Source organism: Gorilla gorilla, chromosome 8 (assembly GCF_029281585.2).
Source record: "Gorilla gorilla gorilla isolate KB3781 chromosome 8, NHGRI_mGorGor1-v2.1_pri, whole genome shotgun sequence".
NCBI lineage: Eukaryota > Metazoa > Chordata > Mammalia > Primates > Hominidae > Gorilla > Gorilla gorilla.
In genome coordinates this window covers 47582601-47605486 of record NC_073232.2, presented here as the reverse complement: position 1 = coordinate 47605486, position 22886 = coordinate 47582601, and the positions used below count along the sequence as shown (strand labels likewise).

The 22886-nt window shown below is 40.6% G+C and overlaps 1 protein-coding gene across 3 annotated transcripts in view; it reads left to right on the top strand.

Annotated features, from left to right (window-relative positions):
• MYPN (myopalladin) overlaps positions 1–22886 on the top strand; it is a 101924-nt gene that overhangs the window by 31452 nt on the left and 47586 nt on the right. For 2 of the 3 annotated variants that reach the window (XM_004049489.4, XM_063710051.1), the window contains 6 exons: positions 1693–1868; positions 4220–4271; positions 7095–7209; positions 8788–8859; positions 17220–17361; positions 20503–20526. In XM_004049489.4, the coding sequence (XP_004049537.1) occupies positions 1693–1868; positions 4220–4271; positions 7095–7209; positions 8788–8859; positions 17220–17361; positions 20503–20526 (581 nt within the window). The remainder of the gene's footprint in view (positions 1–1692; positions 1869–4219; positions 4272–7094; positions 7210–8787; positions 8860–17219; positions 17362–20502; positions 20527–22886) is intronic. The other variant, XM_063710052.1, reaches the window with a different exon arrangement.

The window sequence follows — 22886 nt, the reverse complement described above, 5'->3', positions numbered from 1 at the left end:
AGCCCCTGCTACTCGGGAGGCTGAGGCAGGAGAATTGCTTGAACCCGGGAGGCAGAGGTTGCAGTGAGTGGAGATTGGACCACTGCACTCCAATCTGGTGACAGAGCAAGACTCGGTCTCAAAAAAAAAAAAAAAGAATATTGCTGTATAAATGGTGGGAAGGAGACAGGGATTACAGCACTGAGTGGTTAGATCTAAATTACAGTAAAGATTAGCAACTGCCAAGGCTACTTAATTTTTGACACTTAGTAGTTATTATACCTCCCACTTAATTACTTTTTATTATGTTGATTAATAGTTATTATTTCAAAAAATGAAAAAATGTAAAAGGGTACACTGAGCCATCTCACTCCTATCTGTCCTTATCCATCTTGTTTCCGTTCGCCCCTAATAGCCGCTTATGATTTGCATTTTATTATTTCCAATTTTCTTTTTGCAAATGCAAACAACACGAACATATCTTATTTCTTGCCCCCTTGTAAGGTCATTTTCACAAGTATAGGGGTGGGGTAGAACTTCCACATATCTATGGTGGGGCGACATAATGCAACCCGTAAACCCCATTTCTTATACAAGGCTAGCACCCTGTATGCACTATTTTGCACCTTACTGTTAAAATTCAATTATATATCTTGGGATTCTTTCCATGTCAGTACATAGTGATCATTCTCGTCTTCTTTTTAGAGCAGCATAGTGTTCTGTTGTGTGACTGCATCAGTCCCCTGAGGATGAACGCCTGAATGGTTTACAATATTTTGCTGCTTGAATGAGTAGCCTATACATTCGTCATTTTGTATGTATACCAGTGGATCTATATGATAGATTCCCACAAGTGGGATTGTTGGGTCCAAGGATATTTGCATCTGTAATTCTGGCAGTATTGGCAGACTTCTTTCATAGGGTTTATGCCATTCACACTAGCAATGTGTAAGAGTGGTCAAACATTTAGACTTTTGCCAATCTTCTACGTGAAGAATGGAATTTCCATTTAATTTTAATGTCCATTTCTCTTATTATGCACCTCTACATTTTAAACATTATTTTATATAGTATTTTTGGTAAACTTTGGCCAGAAAACTAGGCTGTAATAAAAATTTCTAACTTCAAGGATATAGAATTAAAAGAAAATATCATAACCTACAGAAACATATTTAACTTGGGTTATTTGCCAGAGTTAGGCCACTCCTGGGAGAATATGACCCCTCTTCCTTACTCTGATGGCTCAAGTAACAGAAAAAATTAATTTTCATTTAGTTAGGTCAGATGAAACTTAATAGAAAGAAATGAGTGTCCTCAACTGTACGAACCTGTATTATCTCTTAGGTTCTCTCATATAAGCGAATGTAACACTTAATGCGTATGATAGGAATCGGAAAGTCATTTTAGGAGAAGCCAAGTTCCACATCAAAGACCCTGATCTTTGTACTTGGCTGTTCCTGCTTTCTCACCAGTTTTCTCAGTTGTACCATTCTTAACTGGAGCTACTTTCTAATTTCCTGAGTGTGGTGTCAGTATGGTTTGAATACTGCCAACTCTTCTCACTGTTACAAAAAAATAAGGTTATAATGATGGAGTTTTTTGTTGTTGTTGTTCTGACTTCAAATGAAGCTCATTTAAGAGAATATCTGGAGCTGTCTATGTTATTGTCTTGCATTTGAGTCATGTCCAATGACCATATCCTTTTCCCTGCAGGTGGTACTGTGAAGGCAAGGAGCTTGAAAATTCCCCAGATATTCACATCGTCCAGGCAGGAAATCTGCACTCACTGACCATTGCGGAAGCCTTTGAAGAGGACACAGGACGCTATTCCTGCTTTGCTTCTAACATCTATGGGACAGATTCGACTTCTGCTGAGATTTATATAGAAGGTAAAACAAAATACTCTTGGAGTATGACACTTAATAGTAAGACATTTAGTTATAATAAATAAATATTTATTGAGGGCCTCCTCTACCATGCACTCTTCTAGGCAATGAGGATACAGCAGTCAACCAAGTAGAACAAAAATACTTAGGCTCATTTACTGATAATTTACATTATATGATGGGAAAGACAGAAAATAAACAACATAAACAAATAAAATATATGATATGATAGGTATATATAAACACTGTGAAAGATACAAAAACCAAGAAAAAGAGATAGGAATGGCGTATGTATGAGTGTAGGGGGCGGAGGAGTGGGGAATGAGCCACAAGGTCGTTTGAGAGAAATTTACTCTAGGCAGAAAAATAAGCAAGTGCAGTGGCCCTGAGGGTGGGAGTGTGCTTGTCTTAAGACACAGAGATGAGCCAATGTGGCCAGGATGGAGTGAGCAAGAAAGTAACAGAAGATGAGGTTGAAAGGTAAGATGGGGTGGAAGTGGAAGGAGGGAGGTAAGCAGATCACAAAAGTCCTTGTAGGTCATTGCAAGGACTTTGGTTTTGACCCTGAGGTAGATGAGAAGTTCTGGAGCATTCTGAGCAAAGGCATGACATGATCTTAGTTTTTTTGTTTTTTGTTTTGTTTTGTTTTTAAGACGGAGTCTCACTCTATTGCCCAGGCTGGAGTGCAGTGACACCATCTCGGCCCACTGCAACCTCCGCCTCCCGGATTCAAGTGATTCTCGTGCCCCAGCCTCCCAAATAGCTGGGATTACAGGCATGCGCCACCACACCTGGCTAATTTTTGTATTTTTAGTAGAGATGGGGTTTCACCATGTTGGCCAGGCTGTTCTTGGACTCCTCACCTGAAGTGATCTACCCACCTCGGCCTCCCAAAGTGCTGGGATTATAGGTGTGGGTCACTGTGCCTGGACGATCTGACTTAATAGTCACTCTGGCTGCTGTTTGAAAATATACTGCAGGGAGTCAAGGATAGATGCATGGATACCATCTGGGAACACTGGAAAGGCATTTACATTGGCATCAAGTTTATATGATTAATTTGAGGTGAAAAAAAATCAACTTATGCTCCTTTGTATCTACCTATATTTGCATTCCTATTTTATCTTATCCTCTGAATTTTGTCTGCAGGTCATTCTTTAGCACTTTTTTCACCAATAATACCTTATGTATGCCTTTGTTTTAGCATTTAAACATATTATTATGGTATAGATGCCCATTTATCAACTAGATTGTAAGGCCACGACTTATTTATATCTCCAATATGTACTTGTACTAGGTACTTACATAGTACCAAGTACATAGTGAGTATTTGATAAACATTTTTTGAATAAATACATGAATAGAAATGTGTTGGATGTGTATGTGTTTTTATCCTCACATTTTTGGAGTCCAATAAATACCTCCAGATTTAGCTGTTATATATCTTCGTGGAATGCACTATCTTGAGAAGTAAATCCAGGATGAAAGCTCTGCTAACAGTGCTGAGATTGGATTGCTGGGTTTTTTTTTTCTTTGTGACAAAAAGATTTTAAACACCCCCTATCTCACAATGAAGTATGACTTCTTAATATTAGGACTGGACGGAAGAGCATCCACCTACACCTACAATGTTTGGAATCCAGTGTAATCCCTTCTTGTATTCAATCTGTGTAGGCCAAGAGCAAGAGGATTTACGAACACCAGAGAATGTCTGCAAATACTGCTCTGTTAGGCCAAAGGCATCAGCAGGTGTTTTACATATAAGTACCCTTAGAAGTTGGGTCAGTTAATTTGAACAGTGCCACTAACTAGACATGTGACCTTGAGCAATTCCTTCAACTTCTTAGGGCCTATTTCCTTGTTTGTCAAGTTGGGTGTTAGTGTAGTGAATCAATGAGTTCATTTCTTTTTTTTTTTTTTTGAGACGGAGTTTTGCTTTTGTTGCCCAGGCTGTAGTGCAATGGCGCGATCTCAGCTCACGGCAACCTCCGCCTCCTGGGTTCAAGCTATTCTCCTGCCTCAGCCTCCAGAGTAGCTGGGATTGCAGGCATGCACCACCATGCCCAGCTAATTTTGTATTTTTAGTAGAGATGGGGTTTCTCCATGTTGGCCAGGCTGGTCTCGAACTCCGGACCTCAGGTGATCCGCCCCCCTCGGCCTCCCAAAGTGCTGAGATTACAGGTGTGAGCCACCACGCCCGGCATTACTGAGTTCATTTCTAAGATTCTGTAGGTATTCAGATATTTAGGAATCAGGTAAACAAAGTATCATCTTAAAAATCTTATGTCGTGTTTAGGAACCAATTTAAGAAATTGTTATCTTAACAATCTTATGTCTTGTTTTTATTTTTCCAGGGGTTTCTTCTTCTGACTCAGAAGGGGACCCCAACAAGGAAGAGATGAATCGGTAATTCTGATTTTCTATCTTATAGCTTTAGCATCCTCAGATCAATTAATAGCTCAAAGAGAACGATTAATTGGTTACTAGAACTTAAGAAGGGTGGCTCCAGGGTTTGACCACAAAAATAAATAAATAAATAAACAAACAAACAAGTTGAGTGGATTTGAAGAAGACCCTACTTTTGCTTAAGTCTTGCCTAGCAGATAAATTTGAATCTTTCCAATTTACTCCCTACAGAGGATGAGCTCCTTAAGGGCAGAAATCCTTTGTTTATGCCTACCTTGAAATGATAATTTGCTTCTAGCTTTTGTGCAGATACGAACATTCATAACCAGAGTAAATGATTCCTCTTTTACCCCCTTCCTATATCATTCTCGTGGCCTTGAGTCAACTCCTCCTTCTCTCCTGCCTTTTATGCCAACCACCTCCTTAGAGGGCTTCCTGTCTGCTTCTGCCTTTTTCTCTCTTTTATAGTGTCCAAACTACAACCAGTTATTCTCTAAAAGAGATCAAGATTCTGATCCTATTGTTTTCCTGACTCAGAAAAAGATTATCTATGAGAAAACAAAAATCAAACACAAAACAAACAGCAACATTTAAAAAAAAATCTTAACATGGCATACATGCAAAGCCTTATTCAGTAGAGCATCAACCAGGTTTTTCTGTCCCCTCCTTCCTTCCCCACCTCAGGCTGTCTAAATTGTTGACATCTCACCCAAACCATGTATAGTTCCTCTTCACTCCTTTGTTCAAGCTATTCACTTTGCTAGGATTGCCCTATCTTCTCTGTCTAGCAAACTCTTATTTGTCCTGCAAAACCCAGTCTAAATGTTCTTTCTCTTTGAGCTCTGTAATAAACTTCTCTCCTATTGCACACACATCACCGCTTCCTTGTGGCTCCCATAATGTGTTACAAACCTAAGGGGTATGGATTTTGATCTATAAACTTAAATAAGAAAGAAATATCCCATTTATTTATTTGCTTTAAATCTACTTGTAGTTGTTGGGATTTAGCCTCAGTTGTGTATCATAGAGACTCAAATTAACTGTGACTTAAATGAAACAGATATTTATTTCTTATTTACATACAAATCTGGATTTGGTGGGTAAAATGACCCCACATTCCACTAGGTTCCTCTGTGCTTCCTGCTTTCTGCTTTATCTCACACTAAGATGTTGCCCTCATCTTCTTAGGCTAAAATAGAAAGAAATAAAGGCTCGTCAGCCTTTTAAGGTCATCTCTCTTAAAATGCATATACCACTATCCCTCATATCCCATAACCAGAAAGTACCCATGTGGCCACACCTAGCTGCAGTGAATTTTGGGATATGTAGTCTTTATTTGGAGCAATCATGTAAAGAAATCAGGTATTCTATTATTGTAGAAGAAGAAAACAGATGCTTTGGATACATGGATTGGCTTTGCATTAGCACATCATTCTGCTTGAGACCAAATGCTGCCTGGTTAGGGAAAACATCCAGTCTGGTATTGAGTGTCACTTTCCCCCTCACAGTTTTACAATGAGCCATAGAGAGAGAGAGAGCAGTTTTGGAGCAAGCACCATTCTAAACACATTACATGAATTATCTCATTTAATCCTCACGAAACCCTATGAGATAAGAATTTTTTATTATTTATTTGTTTATTTTGAGACAGAGTGTTGCTCTGTTGCCCAGGCTAGAGTGCTGTGGTGCGATCTCAGCTCACTGCAACCTCTGCCACCCAGGTTCAAATGATTCTCCCACCTCAGCCTCCCAAGAAGCTGGAATTACAGGCACATGCCACCATGCCTGGCTAATTTTTTTGTATTTTTAGTAGAGATGGGGTTTTGCCATATTGGCCAGGCTGGTCTTGAACTCTTGGCCTTAAGTGATCCACCCACTTCAACCTCCCAGAGTGCTGGGATTATAGGTGTGAGCCACCGTGCCCCCTCCGGGAATTATTATTTCCCCATTTTAGAGATGAGGAAGCTGAGGCAAAGAGATATAACACCTAGGCCAAAGGAAAGCCCTCTGTCATCCAGTCATCTATACATGGGTTACAGGTGAGAGGCCCATGTCCCAAATCCCAAGTTCTCTTCAAGTCCAGAGCTTGTTGCTTTCTGACATGTGTAATTACTGATATCTTTAACAAGACTGGGAGCCGTTTACCAAGAGAGATGGCCTTCCCCTCTGGACGTAGGTTCTCCCTGGGGTCAGGTTCTCTGGCAAGATCCACAGACCTCTGTCTCTTCCACAACAAAACTAAAATAATCTCCCCTCTGCAGCCTTCTCAAGAATACTTGCTGGCTCTCTTGCCCTTCAAATACTCTCTTTAATTTAATTTGTGTAAACTTGAAAAGCTTGTTGACTTCATGGCGTTTCTACTTTCTGCCATGCCAAATTCTCAGAGGTTAAGTTTTATATATGAGAGACCCTGTCTTGGATCAGAGATATAGATTTAAAAAGCCTGGCCTCTTACTTGAAACGGGAGGGGGAGGGAAAATACCAAGGGTAACAACAAAACAAATCTCAAAAAATTACCTCTGCACATGCTTCCATCACTGCATTTGTCTTGGATCTCAGTTAACTGTTAATATGTTTGACTCCCTGGCTACACTGAGAACAACGGCCCAAGGACAGGAATGGTGTCTTATGCATTTTCGTGTTTGCATTGCCTAACAAAGTGTGTAGCAAAAATGCCCTTGGTCAACGTTTGTAAAATATCATCAAACCAAGATTTTTATTACACTCACCTGTAAGCAGTGATGCCATTACTAGTTTTCCTAAAATAATTTTCACAAAGAGTGATAGGTCTATTTTATAATCTATATTTTAATAATTTCTCAGAATCCAGAAGCCAAATGAGGTGTCATCTCCTCCCACTACCTCTGCAGCCATTCCTCCAGCAGTATCCCAAGCCCAGCATTTGGTGGCCCAACCTCGTGTGGCAACCATCCAGCAGGTACAAGAATCCAAGTGAAACACAAGTGCCATCCACTGTGACAGACAGTCATGGTGACCATGACCATCTTGCATGGCATGATTGTGTTTTTCTCAGGTGCAACTCCATCATCAGGATAATCACCTTGTGTTTCTGATGTTTGAGAGCAGTGGTTCCTGTTGCTTTGGGAACATATTCTCGGGCTTCAATAGGCAAATTTCTGAGGAGAAGAAACGCTTTACAAATTAGTCCCTGGCTTTTCAGCTTTATAAAGGGTGCTGATTACATATGCAGTGAGCTGTCAGCTCTCAGACTGGCCTAGAACAAACACTCTATATCATAAAACCTGATTAGTTTCATGGAGCTGCAGAGAATTCCACTTTCTAAGACGAAGCAAGCATGTAGTTATTTTTTAGAAAACAGCAAAGGCTCTCATCCTTCAAGTTAATAATAATGATACATGCTTATTGTAAAAACACTTTAAAAGTACAGAAGTATGCCAGGTGTGGTGGCTCACACCTGTGATCTCAGCACTTTGGGAGGCCAAGGTGGGAGGATTGCTTGAGTCCAAGAGTTTGAGACCCGTCTGGGCAACATAGCGAGACCCTATCTCTACAAAAAAGAAAAAAAATTAGCCAGGCATGGTGCCATGCACCTATGGTCCCAGCTACTCGGGAGGTTGACATGGGAGGATCACTTGAGCCTAAGAGGTCAAGGCCACAGTGACCTGTGATAGCATAGCTGCACTCCAGCCTGGGCAACAGAATAAGACCCTGTCCTCCCACTCCCCCACCAAAAAATGTATTAAGTAAAAAGCTTAGTCAAGATTCTACTCCAGTGCCTTCACTCCTCAGAGGTACTTCATGTTAGTAGTTTCTAGTGGGTAGTTCCAGGCATTGTCTATGCATATAGAAGAATACATATATGTATGCATAGACTTTAAAACATATGAAGTCATACTATCTAAATATACATATAACATGTTATTGATGTATTTCTTTTATATACATATTTTTTTTCTATTTTTCAAAAAATTATTTGTAGAGACGAGATCTCACTGTGTTGCCCAGGCTGGTCTTGAACCCTGGCCTCAAGACATCCTCCCGCCTCAGCCTCCCAAAGTGCTAGAATTACAGCTGTGAGCCACCATACCCAGCCTGATATATTTCTTTATTGATGATCAATGTATTTAAATATATTTATCTACAACCTCTTTTTAAAAATTATCCAACCCATTTAGTAGTGCAGAGGGGTCAAGTTTTAGTTCTAATCCATTGGTTTTCAAACTGTGATCTGTGTAGCCCCAGGGGTTCTATGGAGCTTCTTCGGAGGTTTAGGGTTAATGACACAGATCCACAGATCTATATGTGAAGGGGTGGCGTGGGGATAGGCAGCACATATTTTATAGCCACCATGACCTAGAGAGAAATAGAGTCAATTCAGTCTAAAATTTGAAGTCTGTGATTCATAAACTTAGAATACATCAGTTTTTTGGTTTGGGATGCATTTCATATTCCAAATTCTATAGGTTTGTTATGTCTCACTATCCATCTAATAATATTAGTAACAATGAATTTACTGTTGCTTCCCTTCTACCAGTGTCAGAGCCCCACCAATTACTTGCAGGGATTGGATGGAAAACCTATCATTGCAGCTCCTGTGTTTACAAAGGTAATAAAAATATTACTTCTTTCTGTCATGGCTTTAAAGATACCACAGCACCCAAAGTTATAGGATACAAGATTTATTCATTTTTATCTCAGGATTTGGTCTTCTGTATGTACAGTATAGGGTTTGGGTTGTTTTGTTAGTTACTACAGTATCGCTTCAAGTCCCAGATTTCCAATAACAGTTTTAGTAATGAGAGAAATGTCTTTCCTTCTTACCACACTAATCTCTGTGGCCATTATACAACTGTTCAACATAGGAGCCACCCCTAGAGGTCAAGTGATAAATTTCTAGCCACATATTACTCCAAAGGTTTCTCTGAATTTTTAGAAAAATTCAATTGCAGGTACCTGCCTTAGGTGCTCAAGGAGATGGAGTTAAATGCTCTTAGGAGGTTTAACATAAAGCCTCCCTCCCTCTAGGACAAAGAGCTTTCTTTTTCTATTCCATAGTATCAACTGTTGAGGTGGCATCAAATTCTGAGTCTCATAATCTTTGTACTTAGCACTAGAAAATTTAGTCAAGCACATTCATTTACAAATGAAAAACCAAGGGAGGGCCAGAGAGATGAAGCCATGTAGCCAATGTCACAGATCCAGTTAGTGGCAGAATCAGGACTACAAACAAGTTGTCCCAATTCTCAGACTATCAGACTGTGTTTATATGTTGCCCAAGCCAGTGAGTGTGAAGATGAAAAAACTGAATCACATTAGATTTTATGGTATTATGAGGACCAAATAGGCAATATCTATGCCTGGATTTATTGTTTATTGTTTGTATGAACACCAAACTTAGGCCCAAATAGATTTTATCCTCTTTGAAGTATGCTTTGGTTTAGAGCAATGGTTCTCAATCATGGTTAATTTTGCCCTTCAGAGTCATTGGCACTTTTGTTGTCACAGCTGGGGGGTTGCGTTCCTGGCATGCAGGAATGGTGCTAAACATCCCACAACACATAGGATGACAGCCCCCCACAACAAAAATTGTCTAGCTCAAAATGTCAACAGTGTTGAAGCTCAGAAATCCTGGTTTGAGCAAAATGGAAAAAATGGGCTATTTTTCTAGTGAGTACTGATCCTTAAAGGAATAGCTAAATCCACAACTTCTACAGAAGCATCCATTTCATGGGAGCTCTGCTGTATCAGATCATTCAAGATGGTTTTCCAAAACCCAGAGTGGAGTCTAGAGCGAACAACCATGTTTACTAATATCCATATCAGTTAGGCAAACATTCTTATGTGAAACAAGATGCCTCTCAATTTTTCAAGTTCAGTTCATAACCTACATTTGAGATTTTAGCTTTACTATTTTCAAAGTCTTGAAGTAGGAGAGCAACATGTTGTGATTTGGTGGATATAAGACTTTGATGAGGAGTTATAGGTGGACCTTTATGCGGGGGGTGTATGTGTGTTTGTAACATAGCTAAGAGAGCTACTTCTTATTGTCTCTTATCATCATTGCTAAGTCGTCTAACCTTAAATCAGTGATTAAGTGCCACAGACACTTTAATTTATCATGCCAGTTTGTCACACCTTAGAGACAGTGCTGACTCTTCAAAGGCAGCTAAACCACAAGATAGTTTATACTCAGTCTCAGCTAAAGTCTCCCCCTCTCTTCCCTTCCTCAACTCCATCTGCCTAGACAGACAGGTGACATCAGAGGGATATCAGGTAATATCTCCACTCAATTTGAAATCTTCCTAGGTACTGTATCTTCCCTGCATCTATGTCCAGGAAAAGAGTCCAACTCTGTAAAATAGTTGGAAGAGATTTATTCTCAGCCAAATATGAGTGACCATGGCCTGTGACAGAGCCCTCAGGAGATTCTGAGAACATATGCCAAAGGTGGTTGGGTACAGCTTGGTTTCATACCTTTAGGGAGACATGAGACATCAATCCGTACATGTAAGATGTACATTGATTTGGTCTGGAAAGGCAGGACAACTGGAAGTGGGGTCTTCCAAGTCATAGGCAGATTCAAATATTTTTTTGATTGGCAATTGGTTGAAAGAGTTATTAACAATAGAAAGGAACGTCTGGATTAGGATAAGGGGTTGTAGAGACCAAGGTTTTATCATGCAGATGAAGCCTCCAGGAGCAGGCTTCAGAGAATAGATTATAAATGTTTTTTATCAGATCTTATCAGACCTAAAGAGTCTGTTCTATCAGTAATTCCAGGAGGGTATAATGAGGCATGTCCCCTTCCCATCATGACCTGAACTAGTTTTCAGGTTAGCTTCAGAATGCCCTTGCTGAGAGGAGGGGTCCATTCAGATGGTAGGGGGCAGGCAGGGGAGGGTGCAGAGTGGGTGTGCGCTAGGAATTTCATTTTTGGTTGACACGTATCACCCAGAGCATACCTCTGGCACGTTTATCATGACAATAAAGCTGTTTACCTTTCAATCTCTCCCGTTCACCTTGAAGACTATCTCTAATAACTAGATAGGAGTCCATAGAGGCAACAATAGGTAAAAAGTTGTTATTATTTTGAAAAGTCCAATAGGACTTTAACATTTATTTATTTGTTTGCTTGTTTGTTTTTTGAGATGGAGTTTCAGTCTTGTTGCCCAGGCTAGAGTGCAATGGCATGATCTTAGCTCACTGCAACCTTGGCCCCCCAGGTTTAAGCGATTCTCCTGCCTCAGCCTCCCGAGTAGCTGGAATAACAGGCGTCCACCACCATGCCTGGCTAATCTTTTGTATTTTTAGTAGACATGAGGTTTCACCATGTTGGTCAGGCTGGTCTAAAACTCCTGACGTCAGATCCGCTCACCTCAGCTTCCCAAAGTGCTGGGATTACAAGCATGAGCCACCACACTCGGCTAACATTTATTTTATTTTATGTTATTTTATTTTATTTTATTTTATTTTATTTAGACAGAGTCTCCCTCTGTCACCCAAGCTGGAGTGCAGTGGCATGATCTTGGCTTAGTGCAACCTTTGCCTCCTGGGTTCAAGCGATTCTCATGTCTCAGCCTCCCAAATAGCTGGGACTATAGGTGTGCACCACCATGCCTGGCTAATTTTTGTGTTTTTAGTAGAGACGGGGTTTCACCATGTTGCCCTGGCTGGTCTGGAACTCCGATCTCAGGTAATCCGCCCACCTCAGCCTCCCAAAGTGTTGGGATTACAGGCGTGAGCCACGGTGCCCAGCCACATTTATTCTTTACATTTAATTTTCATGAGCTGATTAGAGCCACAGATTGAGCTGCCTTTGTGTGGTGATTCTGATTAGCTCCTTCTATTAATAATTAGATGCTCTGATTGGCAGATGCATATACTTTTGATAAATAAAAATAGGAAAATGAATTAATCATTAACATACTTTGTTTGTTAGATAAAATATCTAAAAGAAATAGCTTAATGGTGGGAAAATGGTCCTTAGTACACAGACCCAAACCCTGACGAGGCTTTCTCAGCCTCATCAGGATATGTGCTTTTGCCTCCATAAATGGGATAAGGATTGTTCAGGCATTGGGAACTAGGATAGGCAGTGGCTCAGATTCCAGAAAGACTTATCAGCAATGATGTGCTTGCGTTAGTTTCCATCAGTGAGGGCAGGATTGAGGTCATAGTCACTGCCAGTGTCATTAGCAAATTTCTGAGTCAGAGCCACCAGTGATGGATGGTATCATGTGGCTATAAGCCATGATAACAGATTATTTGCATATGTTTGTTTGGCTTATTCCTGCCCTATTTACTTGTTTAGGGACTTCTGGCATTCCATTCCCTGTGACTCACTTTCTATACTGCCCAACAAAGCATTTCTTTGCCAATCGTGGCAAGAAGCCAGTTTTGTTTTTTTTTTTAAGCAACGCTTAGAGAGCAGAGTTTTATTTAACTCCTTCCTCTGCTGGTGACAGCGAAGTACTTATCTTCTTTTAAAGAAAGTTAAAATGAAAAGGAGAGTAGCCCAGCAAAACAGTGGTAGAATTTGAAAGAGGACTGTGGGATTCCAAAACTAGTTCACTACTCTACCCATAGGTGATACTTATGTTTTTAAATGCTCTTTAACTGTGGATAGAGATAGACTATCCTCCATCCTCTACTCAGTATCAAAAATACTTTTGCTGTGTTTATGCGGGGAAAACAGCACTCACACTTCTTGAATGTGAAGGGAGGTCAATGATCAAATTAGAATCTTACTCCTATCACTGCTCCCACCCCAGCAGCAGCTGCTCTGGCAGGCTTTCAAGGCTGCAGCAGCCCTGGCCCCAGCTGCTTCAGCAGTAATTTGAAGAGTGCAAGGGGGCAGGGGAAGCGAGAATTTGAAAAAGAGCACTTCATTATATAACAGCAAAGGCAGGAAACCCTGAAATAAATGGGCCGGTAGTGGGATCCAGATTTCTGGAGTTCATGGGCCCCTCTCCCCATTCAATCAATTCTGGAGACTTTTCTTACTCAGTGATTGCATGGGGCACTTGTGACAGTCAAGGGGCAAAAGAGCTTTCAATCAGACAGTTCTTTATCAGTAAAAACCACTTTGATCCAACTCCAGCCTAAAGCACTGTGCACTTGCAGCATCTTCCAAGGTGCAAAATTATCAACTGGATTGAAAAACAAATAAAATGGCAAAACGAACCTTGTAGCTGACATCTTTTAACCAATAAGGCAGATGCTGTTTCTCAAGGATGTCCCAGCATTATGTTTGTGGTTATAGATCTACTAAGCAAGAACTATATCCTTTCAACTCACATTTATAGCAGTGGGCATGGTGCTGGGCACAAAGCAGGCACACATTTATTCTGTGGCAAATAACTTCCATTTCAGGCCAGGCACGGTGGCTTACAACTGTAATTCCAGCACTTCGAGAGGCTGAGGCAGGATGATCACTTGAGGCCAAGAGTTCGAGACCAGCCTGACCAAGATGGCAAAACCCCCTCTCTAACTAAAAACACAAAAATTAGCCGAGCATGGTGGCACTCGCCTGTGGTCCCAGCTACTTGGGAGGCTGAGGCAGGAGAATCACTTGAACCCAGGAAGTGGAGGTTGCAGTGACCCGAGATCATACCACTGCACTCCAGCCTGGGTGACAGAGCAAGACTCCATCTCAAAAAACAAAACAACAAAAAACAAAACAAAACAAAAAAACCCTTCCATTTCAGCTAAGAAGAAATTATTATTTTCATTACTTTGTGACTTCAGAGTGTCTTTAGGAGGAATAGAGAAAAAAAGTAAAATGTCAAATGGCCATGGAAGAAGACAAGCTTCCCAAGTCTCTATGTTGTCAAGTCACCCTACAAAGAATGTCCTCCCAGATGACCAGTTTAGTGATGCCACACAAGATAGATTTGCACTTTGAATACTGCATACCTGAGGAGGTTGTAGATCTTTGGTTATAGTGACTTTAGCCCAGACTCATAATTCCTAGAAAAGACTAACTTAATCTTTGCTAGTTGGAGACTGTTTGGTCTGTCTCATTTGTTGTCAGTGAAGCTGAAATGAATATGATCAAGTTTGTACACCCCATGCCATTAGTAACCAACAGCCTAAGACCTACTGCTGTGATGAACGTGATGACAGCTACACTATGTTCTAACAGGGTAACTGGTTTGGATCCTGATCTGTGGCAATGTGAGCCAGCTCTTTCTCATGAAACTTTGTAGAAAAGCAGCTTTCAGCAATAACGACCATCCTCATCCTTATAACTATGACTCTTAACAGTTTTCTAAGTGGCTTGTGAGATGACCCTTGGCACCTTCTTTACTGAGTATTGATGATGTGCCACACTGGAATGAGCTTCCATCACAGACATTAGGAGGCCCATTCCATACACTGTAGTATCTCACATAACTAGGCTGGGCTCTTGAATAGAACACAAGTCTTGCCCTTTGATGTTAAATGAATAACAACCAACTGATGGTTTAAATTGTGAGCAACATATTTTCTCAAGGAGATCCTTTTGCAAGCAGGGCTTTTGTGTAACCTCTGCAGATTGGGAACTGGCTCATATATCTGAGCTCAACTTTAGGCCATGTCAGAGCATATTAGATTGACCTCATTCTACTGTGAATGTACTGTTTCATTTACTCAACCCCTTCTGCCACCACCACCTTTTTTGATGTTTGGTTTGGCTTTCTAATTGGTTTGCCTCAAGAAGGAACGAAAACTCTATTATGTATAAGCTCCAGGAGGGTGTCTAAGTGCCATTAAAGTTTTCAATGGGCCCCAAAGCTGCCATTTGAGCACACAATTTGCTCAGAGGTCAGGGTGGAGGACATACTCACCAGTTTGCCGGGAGCACCCAAAATTCACTGATGCTTCCTGTTTTCCGTTCTTGTCATTAGTAGATGTTTTGGGAAGACAAATAATAACAAGATTTTTCGGTCAAATAATTCTTTATTAATTCAGAAACCACTCGGTGTTAATCCCATCCTGAATTACTTCAGCAAACAAATTTGGGACCTCAGAAAGAATAAAACACTGGCATTGAACTACAGCGCCTCCTGGCTGTCACAATATCAATGCATAACATCCCTGAGGTGAAAGTCTCTTACACAGCTAATGCTATGTGGTTTTCCCCAGCCCCATATTCTCCTTAGGTAAATGCTATTAAGTACGATAGGACCAAGTACAGAATATCATAAGTTGTTCAGACAAGAACTGTAAAAAATAACGAAATATTCGTAACAGTGAATGACAAAAGAGAAAAAACGATTGGCTTTCCCCTTCTCTGAAGCAAGAACCAGTATTTCCTAAATGCAGGTCCAAAAATTGTAATAATAGAAAGCCATGCAGCATTTGTTGCTTACAGAGTTTGTGGAGGAAGTTTAATTGTAACCTTTTTTATGCTTACAGTCTTTGGGCCAAATGAAAAACAAAAATATGCCAATACATGTGCCGAAAAAGCATTTCATAATCACATGAAGTGCCAACTACAGAAAAGAATGTATGGTTTTCAGCTCACAAACCATGATGAATAAGAAACTAGTTGTGAAAAAATGTGCATTTTATTATCTTCTAGAGTCTAATACAGAATACACTGATATCTTACAATTCAAAGTGGTCTTTCTAAACCTTTCATTGTGGGAGTGTGGAAAAGCATTTAATGATTCCTTCGCAAATACAACGTATTTTGCAGTGACATATGACTGTATGTGTGACTAAGATTTTATAAAGATTGTGATTGTTTTTATTCCTCTACAGATTAGTGAGCCTATCCTGTAAAGACTACATAAGAAAAACAAAACAGCACAATGAAAATCAATTTCCAGGACTGCAGAATGTAAACAAGGCAAAGCTAGGAAGACAGAACCAATTACTTGGGCCATGGAACCCTTCCACATTATAAGCAGCCACATTCTTTTGTGGACTAATACATCACTCCTATGTTGAACACATCTAGTAGATACTCACTGCAGATTTAAAGATTATTATTATTTCTGGAAATCAAACACCACTTGGGCATTTAAGAACAGAGGTACTGAGGCCGGGTGCGGTAGCTCAAGCCTGTAATCCCAGCACTTTGGGAGGCCGAGGTGGGTGGATCACTTGAGCCCAGAAGTTTGACATCAGATTGGGCAACATGGCAAAACCCTGTCTCTACAAAAAAAAAAAAAAAAAAAATTAGCCGGGCGTGGTGACCTGTGCCTTTAGTCCCAGCTATTCAGGAAGCTGAGGTGAGAGGATCGCTTGAGCCTGGGAGGTTGAAGCTGCAGTGAGCCATGATCACAACACTGCACACCAGCCTGGGAAAGAGAGTGAGACCCTGTCTCAGAAAAAAACAAACAAACAAACAAACAAACACCCCCGACCAAAAAAAAAAAAAAAAACCCAAACCAAAACAACAACAAAAAAAACACCCCAAAGACACTATATTAAAAGTAGCTACATTACTCAAAATGTCTTGCCTAATATTTAATAAATTTACTTAGCATTGGTAGAGAGAGAAAGGAAAACAATAGTGAGGGAAAAGCTTTATATGGGCTCAGATGATTCTGTCTTCAAACCTACTTTTAGGATGTGAGGGTGATCTGGCTGTGACATCTGTCACCCCATTGATGGCCAGAATTAATTCAGCTGATCAGGCTGGCTATGCGGGTGTCCTCTTTCTCCCTCATTGTTCCATGTGCGTCCCTCCCGAAGCTGTGCGCTCAGTGGAAGAAGATGACCATCCCTGATAGAGGAGGACCAATCTTAGGTCAAGGGCATAGGAGTAGCCACGCTCGCCTGCTAGAGCCTCCAAACAAGCTCTCAAAACTACTTTTGAATGCACATCAACAGAACTGAAGCTGCTAGAGATGTAGATGCTTTGGAGAAAAATGCAAATATGGAGATGGCATCTTTTTATAAAATTCAACACCGGAACTAGATTACAAAAATGTGTACTTTTTTGTTCTAACTACATTCTTCTTATCATTATAGATGCTACAAAATTTGTCAGCTTCTGAGGGTCAGCTGGTTGTCTTTGAATGCAGAGTAAAAGGAGCTCCATCTCCTAAGGTTGAGTGGTATAGAGAAGGGACTTTAATAGAAGATTCTCCAGATTTTAGGATTTTACAGAAAAGTAAGTTAATACTTTAAATTATTTTCTGATATTTTGTTTTTATGAACTTATTGTACACACTTATTTTTATAACTTTTTAACAACTAATTAAAAATATAGTCAAAAAGAATAAAAAACACCTGTAATCATACTCCTGTTAATATTTCAGTATATGTTCTCCAAGAATTTTTCCATGCATAGTTTTTAAAGAAAAGCATCATATTCTTTTTTGTAAATTGATTATTTACTCAACATTTAATGAACACCTTTCCATGTCAATAAACACAGAGCCTCCTTACTTTTTCTTTTTTTAGATGGAATCTCACTCTGTCACCCAGGCTGGAGTGCAGTGGCACGATCTCGGCTCACTGCAACCTCCACCTCCTCAGTTCAAGCGATTCTCTTGCCTCAGCCTCCCCAGTAGCTGTGAATATCTACAGTTATTGCCTTGGAATAAATTTCTAGTACGAGAATTGCTGCTATCAATTTACCTTTTTTAAGGCTTTTAAAATATGTTGCCAAAATGCCACCCCAAAGGGTTGAACTAAATTTAGGATGGTCACACAATTAATCAGCCAAAATGAGATCCTTTAGGGGAGTGAAAGAGGATGCTATTAATAATTATACAGGGATCCCAGGCATAAACTAGGTCTGCCCCAGTTGAACTGGGACACACGTCGCCCTAGCTATATCCTACTACAACCAACAATATGTGGGAATGCCTTTCATCTCACACCTTCACCAGCAATGAGTGTTAACCATTTTATTAAAAATCTTCACTAATTGTATAGGCCAAAAATGGGAACACTTGTTTTAATCTGTGCTTCACTAATTAAATCTGGGATGAAACTTTTCTTTTTCATATTTACTTAAGTCTTTGTATTTCTTTATTTCACATTGGGTTCTTGCTCTTTTTTATTGTAAGAATTATTTAGAAATTTACATGGTTAATTCTTCTTTTCTTATCGCACAATGCTTTCACCTTGTCATGCAGTGCTTTCTCCTTGACCAATTTCAGCCATAAACTACATTGCAACATACTTGCTTTTTAAAAATATGTTTTATTAACTATGTAGAGCAATCTATTATAGAAAAACTTGGGAAAGAAATTTGCTAAAATGTTGGCAGTCTTTCTCTGGGCAGTGAGTCTAGGGTCAATTGTTTTACTTCCTTTTGCATTTCTGTATTTTTTTAGTTTTTCCATAATGAACATGTATAACTTTTGTTTATTTTTTCTTTTTTACATTGATTAATAAAAATTTTACAATTTACCATGTACAACATGATGTTTTGAAATATATATACATTGTGGAATGGCTAAATTGAGCTAATGAACATACGTATTATCTCACATACATCATTTTTTGTGGTGAGTTATTTGCTTTTTTCTTAATCTTTTTCTGCCTATCACAAAATAGCAGTCTGTAGATCAGTGTGACATATGAATCAGAGCTACTGTCAGGTTTTATTGGTAGTAGCAGCAACAATAATATATTCTGAATGCCATTTAAACTGAGAGATGCCGGGAACAGTGGCTCACACCTGTAATCCCAGGACTTTGGGAGGCCAGGTCAAGGCAGACGGATCACTTGAGGTCAGTAGTTTGAGACCAGCCTGGCCAACATGGTGAAACCCTGTTTCCACCAAAAAAAAAAAAAAAAAAACCAAAAACTCAGCCGGGTGTGGTGGCATGCATCTGTAGGCCCAGCTACTCTGAAGGTTGAGGCAGGAGAATCACTTGAACCCAGGAGGCAGAGTTGCAGTGAGCTGAGATCACGCCACTGCACTCCAGCCTGAGCAACAGAGTGAGACCTTATCTAAAAAAAAAAAAAAAAAAAAAAAAAACAGAGAGAGAGAAAAAAAAACTTCAATGGGTCTACCAGTGTAGAAGATTAAAACTAAGTTCAACAACTACTTTTTGAGTGTTGGCAATTCAATATCAATCAAACACCTGTATTCAGTACCACCGTGGGCACTTTCATGAAGCCCAAAGAATTTTAAGATAAGATAAGAACCTACTCTTGGCTGGGCATGGTGGCTCATGCCTTTTAATCCCAGCACTTTGGGAGACTGAGGCGGGCGGATCACGTGAGGCCAGAAGTTTGAGACTAGCCTGGCCAACATGGTGAAACCCCATCTCTACTAAAAATATAAAACTTAGCTGAGTGTGGTGACAGGTGCCTGTAGTCCCAGCTACGCAGGAGCCTGAGGTAGGAGAATCACTTGAACCCAGGAGGCAGAGGTTGCAGTGAGCCAAGATCTTGCCACTGTACTCCAGCCTGGGCAACAGAGTGAAACTTCGTCTCAAAAAGAAAAAACCTACTCTTGAAAAAACTATGATCTATCTTGAGGCTCTTAATCTTAGAAACCTCAGAGCAGGAGGTATAGTGTACATTTTATTAGGATATCAGAGCCCAAAGCCAAGAACAATCTCTCAATCTTCACAAACCTTTTTCAGGTAAGGCTGAATGAGTGCCAGTAAAAGCAAGAGTCATTTCTGAAATATAACTAACTCAGAAACCTCCTTGGCTAAGGTTTATGTACCCCAAGTGAAACTCAGATTTATTTCAAGAGGAAGCAGTATCATTTAATTGTTGCTCTTGGGCAAGGCACAGTGGCTCCTGCCTGTAATCCCAGCACTTTGGGAGGCTAAGGCGGGCAGATTACCTGAGGTCAGGAGTTCAAGACCAGCCTGGCCAACATGATGAAACCTCATCTCTATCAAAAATACAAAAATTAGCCAGGCGTGGTGGCACATGCCTATAATTCCAGCTACCTGGGAGGCTGAAGCGGGAGAATTGCTTGAACCCAGGAGAACTGCTTGAACCCAGGAGAACTGCTTGAACCCAGGAGGCAGAGGTTGCAGTGAGCCGAGATCGTGCCATTGCACTCCAGCCTGGGCAACAAGAGTGAAACTCAGTCTCAAAAAAAAAAAAAAAAAAAAAAAAAAAGTTTTTGCTCTTTTGCTGCCTTTCTGTAATATCCATCCTGTCCGTGTTGAGATCTTATGCAACAAGTTATGTGACTTAATATTGTCACATAACCTTATTGTATCACTCCTGAGTGTGCAAGAGACTGTGAAATTCTATAGGAAGCTTCTGATGAACATGTAGTTTCTCAGTAAAATAAATGCTCAGAATCTTTTACTTTCTTTTCTTTTAGAACCTCGATCCATGGCAGAGCCAGGTAAAGATGATTTCAACTTTATTAGTATATGAGTGATTTGATATATACAAGAATACATAATGAAGTTACACTGAGATGAATAAAAAGTGAAAAATAAAGTTTTAGGAAAAAAAGATCCAAATGGGCCGGGTGCAGTGGCTCATGCCTGTAATTCCAACACTTTGGGAGGCCAAGGCGGGCGGATTACTTGAGATCAGAAGTTCAAGACCAGCCTGGCCAACATGACAAAATGAAACCCCATCTCTACTAAAAATACAAAAATTAGCCAGGCATAGTGGCGCACGTCTGTAATCCCAGCTACCTGGGAGGCTGAGGCAGGAGAATCACTTGAGCCTGGGAGGTGGAGGTTGCAGTGAGCCGAGATCGTGACACTACAGTCCAGCCTGGGCGACAGAACAAGAATCTGTCTCAAAAAAAAAGAAAAAAAAAAACCATCCAAATGAACTATAGCTTTATTGTAGGAGGAAAGGAGGGGTGCATGTGCAAATCTGGAATATATATTTAATACCTCACATGAATGCAGCTGGTTCTTGGTTATTGAGAAGTGTTTCTTAGGAATATTTTTCCTCCATAAATGGCCGCCATTTGATCCCTCTCAAAACTAGGCAAAGCAATTTTTATAATGCTAGGTCAATTTCATTTCCATAGCCTAGGTATCTCAAAACTTATGCAACATCAGATTTTGAAGCTTGCAGAGATTCAATAAAATATCTGTGATGTTATTAGATTTGGTTGGGAGGATACTACGATGAGATAAAAGTGACAGTAGGCGAAGTTAGAAAATACAAGTCACTCACAAAACAGGGCATAAACATCTGAATGCCCTCTCTGTGACCACCTGGAAAAATCAGATTATATTTGCAACCCTGTGACAGAAAGCTGGTTTGTGATCTCATTATTATAATTCTCTCTTCAGGCCGGGCATGGTGGTTCACGCCTGTAATCTCAGCACTTTGGGAGGCTGGGGCGGGTGGATCACCTGAGGTTGGGAATTCAAGACCAGCCTGGCCAACATACATACAACCCCATCTCTACTAAATTTACAAAAATTAGCCAGGATAGGGTTTTTAAGGGTTTTGGAGTGGGTTGAAGAGCGGAGATCACTGGTTGGTTAAAAAGTGCGGGGTGAAGTCATGGGACAGTGAGATGAAGAAGCCGGGTTCTCATGCTGATCTCGATCCTCTGTGGGGGTCTTCAAACTAGTTGCTGGAATTCATGGTCTGAAAAAAATGTCTTAAGAGATCCTTAAACAAAAGCCTTATGAGGCTGGGCACAGTGGCTGACACCTGTGATCCCAACACTTTGGTGGGAGGATTGCTTGAGCACACGAGTTAAAGACCAGCCTGGGCAATATAGTGAGACTCCCACCTCTACAAAAACTCAAAAATTAGCCAAGCATGGTGGTGCATGTCTGTGGTCCCAGCTACTCGGGAGGCTCAGGTGGGAGGATCACTCAAGCCTTGGAGGTGGAGGTTGCAGTGAGCCAAGATTATGCCTCTACACTCCAGCCTGGGCAACAGAGCAAGACCTTGTCTCAAAAAAAATAGAAGCCTTATGATTCTAATGTTAGAAATCCTGTCTATAGCAGCTGGGTGCGGTGGCTCACGCCTGTAATCCCAGCACTTTGGGAGGCCGAGGCGGGTGGATCATGAGGTCAGGAGATCGAGACCATCCTGGCTAACACGGTGAAACCCCGTCTCTACTAAAAAAATACAAAAAAGTAGACCGGCGTGGTGGCGGACGCCTGTAATTCCAGCTACTCAGGAGGCTGAGGTGAGAGAATGGTGTGAACCAGGGAGGCAGAGCTTGCAGTGAGCCAAGATCATGCCACTGCACTCCAGCCCGGGTGACAGAGCGAGACTCCATCTCAAAAATAAATAAATAAATAAAAAATAAAAGAAATCCTGTCTATAGCAACAATGGGGATGCAAATCAATTCTTAAACAGTCTTATGATCCTAATGTCAGAAATCCTATCTGTAGGAACAAGGGGATGCAAATGGTCAGGATCTAGTGCTATGTGACTTTTAGTGACACAGGAAGTGGGTCAAAGTGCAGCCTGATTAATGCTTAACTATATTTCTGTCCAGAACCTAGTATGCAATTCTTGTCAACCCTGTGGTTATGGTTTCAATATCACACTGACTGGAATTGTGTGTCTCAACTACCACTTAACAAGAATAGAGTTAGCCTGACTGGCTTAGACCAGTCATGATTTACCATCTGAGGCTGAGAGGAACCAGCTTTCTTCAGAACATATGACCACTCCAAGTAGAGTAGACAAAGCCAGGGTTCTATCAACAAGGAGGTCGGAGGATGAAGAGTTACTGAGTAGGTACTTGCCTTGGTCCACTGTGTGCT